Source organism: Penaeus japonicus, unplaced genomic scaffold, assembly GCF_977035675.1.
Source record: "Penaeus japonicus unplaced genomic scaffold, GWHDUDI00000001_assembly GWHDUDI00000004, whole genome shotgun sequence".
NCBI lineage: Eukaryota > Metazoa > Arthropoda > Malacostraca > Decapoda > Penaeidae > Penaeus > Penaeus japonicus.
This window is the reverse complement of record NW_028234406.1, coordinates 6,684,673-6,694,672: the sequence shown is the minus strand read 5'-3', so window position 1 is coordinate 6,694,672 and position 10,000 is coordinate 6,684,673. Positions and strand designations below refer to the sequence as shown.

Here is a 10,000-nt window from a genome sequence, read left to right as displayed (position 1 = left end):
AGTACTCCAACTTTTGAGAGACCATTGCTTCCTGAAGAATCCAACTATGGTAACAGCAAATGTAACATCAGCTGTATGTGGGAGGAAAATGAAGACGAAATGTTTGCAGCTCCTGTTCACATTAAAAAGAGAGAATTAGCAGAGAGAGCTCAACAACTGCGACGGGCAGAAGAGGCTGTAAAGCAGCAAGAAGAGGAGGCCCAACAAAGAACATGGCGTGCATTGCGGGAACAAGAATTAGCTTTGAAAGAGAAGGAAGAAGCATTGAAGCAAAGAGAATTTGCAGCCCAGAAGAAATTTGAAGAAGCTACTAGAATGATGGAAGAGACTCGTAAACTTGGAGATTCAAAGAAATTTAAAGAGGACAAGAATTTTGCCAGTGGGCGTCCAACCTTGTTGCTCTCAGTAAACAAAAGGAGCAATTCTGCTAGTTCATATCTTAGTAATGAGGAATCTGGAAACAGTATTTTCATTGGTAGTGTTTCAGATGTCACAAAACGTACAGATAGCTCATTGGAACTTCAGGATGGAATGCAAGTTGAGAATGACAGTGAGTGTGTGGGTGTTGCCAGAGTGTCACAGCCTGAATCATTTGCTCATGAAGTAGATCATTCATCTTTGAATGATATTTCTTTTCAGAGGTTAGGAGGAAGTTCAGTTGATAGAACTGTCCTGAATATTAAAACTTCATCTTTTCAAGATGAGAATGGATTGTCCAAATCTCACAAAGCTCATAGTCTGATGACACCATTATCCCCTGTTTGCACAAAATCATCTTCAACTTTAATATTAAGTGGAAATAAGAAGCATACATATCCATGGCAGATAAGTGAGGTTATACCTAGTATTGAACCATCAAAAGTTGTGAGAACCTACTCACGCATGCAGAGACGCCGCACCCTGACAGATTCTTTTCCTCATACTAGTTCTAATGCACCTTTGCGAGCACAAAGCTTGACCCCAAATAGCAAGATTTTTATTCGTGGTACCTCATTTGAAGGCCAGAAGGAGGATAATGGAAAAACTAGTGGAGAAACTGTCATTAATGGGGGAGCCACAGTAACGATTATTCCCTTGATGCCATCAGAAAGACCAAGAAGACCTTACAGTGCCATGCCAAATTTGCAACCCTCTGGACATACAGAACTACCAGAATCATCTACTCTTCTGAGATCAAGACCTACATCTGCTCTTGAAAATAGAATCGATATCCCGGTATCTATTACAGTTACCAAGGATGATAAGGAAATATCAGTTGATTCACCCATCAATCTTCATTTAGAAAATGTAAAACTACCTTTCCATGATTTAAAAGTCATGTCTGCTGACTCTCATCCAATTGAGAAGGAAAAAAATAAGATGAAAAGCATACTTGTTCATGAGGCTGACAAAGCAGGGGAGATGATTTCAAAAAAGGAAAGCAGTGAAACCTATATCACACTTGAAAAAGGAGAACCATATTCCCGAGGGAAAAAAGGACGAAAGTTGTCAATGATATCACTTGCTGGTGTGTCAATACCAGGTCAGCTACCTACAGAAAGTACATGGAAAACAGGAATTAAATGTCATGGTAATTTGACTTCCACTCCCTCTTTGCAAATATTTAAGGCTAAACCATTAGATTTAGGTAATTCAAATGAAGTTGGAAAGATCCATAATTCCAGTGAAGAGGATGCAAGTATGAAGATTTCAGGACAGTATTTAAATACATGTTTGGATCTGTCTGTTGCCAAAAGCAAAACTCAAAGAAATGTTCAAGATACAAAGCCTGGAGTAGCAACACAAAATGTCTTAGTTATAAGAGAGCAAATAGCTCCTCACTCAGCAAAGAGGATACTTGTACCATGTGAACAGGATGGTGTATCACCAAAACAAGATAAATTTGAAATACATCCAGTAATTTCTTCTTCACAGTCACTAATTAACTTATCTCTGGTGAATAATCCAGCTTCACAGACCCCTCCTGTCTCAGTGGAATCACAGAATCCAGTGCCAGGGGAAGAATTACCTAACTCAAATACCCAAGAACCAGTGCAGTGTGACCAGACATTTATTACAGCTGAAGAAGAATCCTCTAACTCACGCAGGAATTCAGCAGCTTCGCCTTGCACTCACTCATCTATGTATATGGAAGCTTCTTCACCCCATGAGTTACCAGCAAAAGAGGATGTGATATATTCACAAGATAAGTTGTTGGAAGAACATACAAGACCTGACTTTGTTGATCATCCAGAAGATGAACAATCTGTCCCAACTCAGAGTACTATATCAGTTCAAGAAGAGCCATCTCCAGGTGAAAGACAAGTGTCTGTGCAAGAGGAGCCCTCCCCAGTACAGAATACCAATTTTGACTTGGCCGGAAATGACTTGCTGCACTCTCAGAATGACACTCCAGTTTCAGAAAATGATGATCAGAGGAGTAATGAAAACTCAACAGCTTCTTGTTCACATGACCAAAAAGAGAATGAAGATCTAGGGTCTCACATATCAGGGCAAGAACCATATTTCGGAGATGAAATACAGGCACCATCACCTGCCACTCCAGTAAATACATTTGATAATACTTCAGATAGGCAGGGTGCAGTAGAAATGGATGTTGAGCATAACATACTGATCCATGAGCAAGATGCAGGTGAAGAAGAATTTATCCCAGGTGATGGGAAACAAGAACAAGTAGTTCAGACATCACAGGAAATTGGCCAAGAATCACAGATTATGGTACAAGAAGTGGAACAGACTTGTCAGGAACAGGAGATCCCAGAAAAGGAGTGGCTGGTACAGGATCAGGAATGGCACTTACAGAACAAAGGTAATCCCAGAAATGATGAAAAACTAGGAATGGAAAACACTATACAAGATATATCAAACTTTGCACAGTTACAAGAATTATGTTCAAGTTTGCCACCCACATCCAAGACAAATATAGAAGTGGAAGATTCATCTCAAATTATGGATAAGGAAGTAACAAATACTTTCATAACAGAAGAACAAGAACACCAGGAACAGGGACAGGATATAAATGTATCACAAATAAAAAGTGAAGTCACTAGTGTTAATATGAATGTTGCTGTACCAGAAGGAGCCTCACACATTATAGGTGAGTTTGACCCAACAACAGGGACGTTCATTAGCAGCAATCCTGTCCTCTTAAAATCCATTTTAGGTAACACTGTTACTTACCCCTTGGCATCATTATCTGAGGGAACTTTTCCATCTGAATATACTAGCCAGATTACTCAACAGTTACCTGTGATTAGCCAGGTCAAGCAAGTGAGTGTACAGAGTCAGACAGAGGAAGTGCAGGGGCAAGTGAAATATCCTGACGATCAGTGCTATAGTGTGGAAGGAGAGACTCGTTCAGATTTTATAGTAAATAATGAATCATCAGATCTTGAAGAAAAACACTCCTATATAAATCAGGCTTATTCAAATGATTATGAAAATCAAAATGTATGTCAAGATGATGAGGTAGTTCACCAAAATTTAGAACAGATGAATACCAGTTTTCAGTATAAAATGGAAGATACCTTTACTGAAACTAGTAATGCATCTTCAGCTAAGAAGCCTGAAAATGATGATCTGGGCATTGATGAAGATGAAGATGAAGATCTTGGTAATGATGCAGATACTGTAGAAGCAGAGGATACAGAGGTTGCAGATTGTGATGAAAGCACTGATGTCGGCATAAATTTTAATTCAAATAACTGCTTAACCTCAGAAATAAAAGACAATTACTGTGCAGCCAACACAGATAACCAGAATGATCATTTGGAAATGCCTGTGGCTGATAACATTTCTGATACTGCATTGAGAAATCCTGATAACACCACCATATATCCACCTATTTATGTTAGTCTTGGTATATCTGAGGATAATGCTGGAATTGTGCATGAAAAAATCAAAAGAGAAATCTCTGGTGATGTAAGAGATGACCAGACTGAAATGGGAGGAGTTGAATTCAATGGTACCAACATTATTTCCCCTCCAGATACAACTGACACCAACTGCACAGCACAAGGATATGAAATGGTTAATTGCAAAGTTCAAGAGCTCCAGACCACAGAAGAAGAGGATAACAATTTATCCATTAATGAAGGACAAAAGACATGTATTGAAATGCATGAGGACAATAATATTAGCTTTAATGCACATGATGAGTTTCAAGAAGATGATCATGAAACAAGGGGTCAAGAGACAGAAGTTTCACAAGAAAACATTTTGGTAGGACAAAGTAGGGGGAAGGGAAGGGGAAGGGGAAAGAGCCGTCGGAGAGGGTACAAAAGGGGACGTGCAAGATCAAGAGCAAGAGGAAGAGGAAGGGCTAAAGGAAGTAGATCCGATACAATAGTTTGTGCCTTTGGAGAATTAGAACATGAGACAGCACACAGAAATTATTCAAAAGTGGAAGGTTTGGACAATTTGTTTGATGAGCAAAGCAGGATTGGTGAAAAGATTTTTTTAGATATAAGTAGTACAGCTGGCATGGAAGTAAATTGTAAAACACATGATATGCCAAAAAGTGGAGCAGACAATGATAGGAAGAAAGAAATAATTTTGAATCTGAACAGTGGTAAATGTGTAACTGATCAAGAAGACTCGACAATATTATCTCCTCCAAAACATAATAGAGAAAATAATTCATGTAACATGAAGTCCCCTGGATATATGAATGACAGCACATGCAAAACCTCCATAGGAAGTGATTTTTTGAAAGTTGAAGAGGAGAGGATTGAACATGTATCTAGAGGAGGCCGAAAACTGAAACTGAAAGACTGGTGGACAGGCGTTGTTACAGACTCCCTGTCACCACGAAGCAGAACAAGTAGTTTGTCAAAATCACCAAGAAGTTCCTCAGGGAGGTCACCTATACGATCACCCCCTTATAGTGCAACCCCACGTCAGCTGTTATTTGTGAAGGAGGAGAGAAGACCAAGCACTAGTCAAGAGTGTCTGGAGAATGATAATTCATTCATCAGCAGCAGCCAGATGGGTGTTACCATAACATCAGATACAGACTTTCAGGATATAACAACTACATCTGACAACAATATGTCTGTAACAAGAGAAACACTTTCAGATTCTGAAGATCTTAATCTGAGCCCAAAGAAGAGGGGTCGACTAGGTAAAACTGATGGTGGAGTGTCACCAGTTGTTGAAAAAATTGAAATTAAATGTGGCAAGTGTGGGACTATTTGCAATTCCAACTCCAGTTTCATGCATCATATTCATATTGAGCATAATGGGCTTGCAAGACCTGATGGTGAGGATCAAACTTTCACAGAAATTGAGACTAAGGAAAGATTAAAGAAAGCTATTAAAGCTGTAAGAAAACTGAAATGTGAAGCCTGTAGCCATGTCTATATATCCTTACTTGGTTATACGAGACATGCTGAAACATGTGGGAAATCTGATGAAGAGATTAATACTAGATGTTCAATCTGTAATAAAGAAATGCGCTACTACAGTGTGGCTTCACACATGAGGACTGTTCACACGATTAGAAAGACAGATCCAAAGAAAAGTGTTGAGGCTATAAGCTCTGCTACTAGGCCTAGACGTAGGGCAGCAGCTAATTGCAATGAAAGACTTAAAGTTTGGAGATCAAATAGAACTGGAGAGAGTGGCAGTGATAATTCTGATGCTGAAGAAGACTTTAATATTGAACTGGAGGCAGACAAGTTTTATTCAAAGCCAGAGTTAGTAGATGTTCCTGAAGAGTTAATATTAAAGTGGGAATCTCAGCTTAGTACTGGTGGTGAAGGATGTTGTTGCAATGAAGGATGTGCTTTTAGCTTTTCAAGTATTCCACAAGCAAAGTCACACTTCTATTTGTGTCCATATTCAGCATCTAGACAGATGTTTATGTGCAAGAACTGTGATTACACTTCCCAAACTGAAAAAGAGATGGTGGGTCATGTTACTACCATTCATATAGATCTAACAGGAGGTGTGGAAGAAGAGAGTGATTATGACATTTCTGATGACGATTGTGATGACTCATACAGACAGACCAAAAGTTATAGTAGAATGGGTCAAGGGCAGCTCAAGCCTTTTGAACCAGCAATGAAATGGACTTCTGAGTTTTATAAGGATTCTGTTTCTGATGCCTTATTTTTAGAATATTTCACTACCAAGGATGAATGGATCACTTTAGATGAGGAACAGTCTCAGAGATTTTTACCATCAGTTAAACAGAGTCCAAAGTTTAAGGTAAAACAGGCAGGTAGAGTGACCAATAGTATGACAGGAGAATGGATCAACATACAGCAGTTTACTGGCCAGTCTGTAGGTGGAACAGATGTGATTTTTTGTGGTGGCCCAATCATTTCCAGTGCATGGTGTCCACTACCACAAAATGTTTCTCTTGCTATGAGTCCACAATATCTGGCATTATCAACACTGAAATCCCCAGAGAAGGAATATCCCATACTGAAGTCTACGGTACATGAAGGTCTTATTCAGATTTGGGAATGCACATCTGCACGAAAAGAAAACCATAAACATTTGAAGTTTATATTTGGCATTGCACATGACTTTGGAAATGTTTGGTCACTAGCATGGTGCCCCTCTGGAGCATATGAGTACATTGAAGGGGAATTAGCCTGTGGTCAACTGAAGAGGCTAGGACTCCTAGCTGCAGCATTTTCAGATGGCTTTATTCGCATATATGTGATTCCACATCCTAGCGACCTAGGTTTAAATCAGGAAGCCAAAATATTTCGGTTGCAGCCTAAAGTTACCCTAAGTCCAGGAAAAATGTATAAAGAAGAGGCTCAGTGCCTTCATTTAGATTGGTATCAAGGAAAAGGTCATGCAGACATTGCTGGAGCATTGTCAGATGGTGTTGTTTGTGTGTGGGATATTAGATGTAAATCTCCCCTCTTGTATGTGAAAGACTTGTATGACAATTTCAAAATATACCCTAGAAACTCTTTTCAGGCACACAATGGTGTTTGTTCAGTAGTAGCTTTTTGCAATACAACTGGAGGCAGGAATCTAGTAACTGGAGGTAATGATCGGACCTATAAATTTTGGGATCTGGAAAACACAGATATGCCACTTTGTATTAATCGCAAAGGGTTAGTGTTAGATGCAGTTTGGTTAAGGCATTGGGCTGGCTGTTTTGTATCATTTGATGATGTCTATGGATTGTCAAACACTAGCACAAGTTTCCGCGAGTGTGGTTTTTTCGGGATTCAGTCTCGTAATGTTTTATCATCCAATGCCCCTGTCTGGTCCCTTGCTGGTTCTGAGTGGTTGAATGCAGTTGTACAAGGGGATGCTTCTGGTGAAGTGGTAGTAACCATACAGCAACAGCTATTCAGGAATTATGAAAATGATAAATTTCCATCAAAAAGAAAAGTTCCCCTGCTTTCAGTTAGATTGGAAGACCTTGAGCAAGGCTCAGCAGTCTCTTTTAAACCTCAAGATCCAAAGCCAAAGGCTAATGAGAAGTCAAACTCAAAAATGAACAAGAAGTTCAAGAAATCTCGTCCTGTTAAAGAAACAGATGATTTTGATGATGATGGTGATGAAATCTGTCCAGCTACATACACTGAATGGCCTCATACTTATGTGGATACTTGTCAGAAATATGGCATTGTTTTTACTGATCAAAATACTCAGGATTTCTCCAAAATTCCTGCTTCAGAGATGGCTGAGAGGAAGCGCTCTAATAGTATGGAACCAGGACCTGTTTCTTGTTACCCATTAATGGCAGCCACTTCAGTTGCATGGAATAATAATTTGGGAGCCCACACCTGGATTTTTGTTGGTACACAATCTGGACTTTGTAAAGTTATTAATGTGTCAGCTCTAAATACAACAGAGGGGGAAAAGTTTGTTAAAGAACATGGGAAATCATAGAGAAGTTATTTTTAAGTTCGCCTAGGGTATACTTTGCAGGCAAAGCCATTAATCCATGTACTTTATTTTTATTAATGTCAATTGATCTGTAAAAAAAGAATTGTCATTGATACATGGATGTTCCATGGGAGAGAAAATTTTAATTTTAAGTTATTTTCAAAACTTTATTGCTGTAGTCTTTGTTATATCTATATATAAATGAGTCAATATATATATTCTAAAACTGATAGAAGTAGTGTTTAATAAATGGACATAAGGGAAATAAAGAAAAATATGTTCTTCCTTTGCTGTTTATTCAATTATCGTTAGCAGGAAAGGATGCCATTATGGAACAACATATCAGCAAAATTGTGTGCAGGTTTGCATTACTCTCTTATATTGTATTATATCTGCTAGAGTGTGTTAAAACTTGGGCTGAAAAGGATCTCTTTATTGCTCTCTGTCTTGGGTGATTTCCTATTTTAGTGCATGCAGACATTTCTTACAGATGTTAGGAAGTCTTAAAAAATGTATTAGTATATTAGTCCAATACTTGTACATTTTCACTAGTTTAACTAAATACTCAAGCATTTTATATGTTTCTTTATGAATACAAATAGATTTGTTTGGTCATTATTTTCAGATGACCACTATGTGCTCAGTTTTGTGAGAATTAGTTGAAAGAACAAGAACTGTTTTTTCTCTCTTGCTCTCTCTGTCTTTAAATGTCACTGTTTTTTTCTATAGCCTGATAAGTACAATTGTTATAACAGGAGTTGGGCAATTTGAAAACCAAGCTATGGACAGAGGCAGGTTGGATTTAAAGGGTCAGCTGTTAGGCTTCAGTTCTTCATTGTAGACAGGGGATTAGAGGTGAAGGTAACATTCCCTTCATAGCCTTAAATTGTAGTTTGTAGGCAGTTACTTAGACTTGTTGAATCAGCTTCAAGTACACTACTTTACAGTAAATGTTATTGTCAAGGAGAAAGGAAAAATGTTACAGTTGCAGGGTTTTCTTTAGACATTTATTTTTTGGGATAGTTTTATTCATTAAGGGAATTTTTATCCTTCTGACACTAGAATTGTAATGTAAAATGGTGTATGATTGGAATGCTTTATTAGTATGAGAAGTTATTATGTTGGGAGAATGCATTCTTTAAACAATGCAAATAGATTCACTGCCTTAAAACAGTTGTGCCTAGTGTAGATATAAAATATATGAAAGTGAATGCTATACAAAGTATAGTAGTCTGAAAACTTCTCCACTGACACAAATATGAAATGAATTTACAAAACAGTCATATGTTATAACAACATTATTAGAATTAGATATGCTATGATATACACATTATTGTATCAGTTGCTGTTTTTTTGCTAAATTTTATTTTTGTAATTTACTTATGTGTATTTCCAGTCCTTAGAAATATTTTTCTTACATGTTACTATTTATCAATGCCTGTTTTTTCAAATACTCCATTATTCTTATCAATATATATCTTCCTACATTTTACTTTTTGTAAATATGGATTTTACCTAATATTTTCATGTTACACTGTCGATACATTTATCGTAGCATCATCATTAAACCTCAAGTGTTATATTCATGTTGGAAGGAAAACTTGCAGTGTGATATCCAGCTAGTCAGGTTGAGTGTTGCCAATGGAAGTATTTTCGTTTTATTTTTATTTATTTAACTTTTTTTCTAGTTCAGTATACAGACTCTTCTCTGCCATGTTTTGAGTTGGTTATATCATAATAAGGTGAGAGCATAGCTTTTATAATAAAAAGAAATACAAATATATCAAGCAGCTTTTAGTAATATTTTACAACTGCTTGTATGTTGTCTTATTGTTCATAGCATGGCATCCATTAGTGTAGAAATGGAGTTCACACTTTTACATAGGATTTAAAAAGGATCCTAAAAGAAAGAAAAGGATTATATATCCCCTTTTTGGAAAACTTGGTAACTGTATGGTACATTACAGCATTACTAAAACCATTGAAAAACTAGAAATTTATTTTTTGTTTGGTGATTGATAGACAAATTATGGGGGATGTTCAGCTTTTTTTAGTAATGCTTATTTAAAAATATTTTTTTTAAGTAGGGAAGGAAATGTAAGATGCTTTACATTATTTTTTTTTCTTAGCAAATCAC

General features: G+C 37.3%; 1 protein-coding gene across 2 annotated transcripts in view; it reads left to right on the top strand.

Moving 5' to 3' along the window:
* LOC122259064 (uncharacterized) overlaps positions 1–10,000 on the top strand; it is a 20,295-nt gene that overhangs the window by 9,344 nt on the left and 951 nt on the right. For both annotated transcript variants that reach the window (XM_086535933.1, XM_086535932.1), the window contains exon 4: positions 1–10,000. This exon is cut by the window's left edge and continues 1,240 nt beyond it; it is cut by the window's right edge and continues 951 nt beyond it. In XM_086535933.1, the coding sequence (XP_086392059.1) occupies positions 1–7,866 (7,866 nt within the window). In that variant the 3' untranslated portion in view covers positions 7,867–10,000.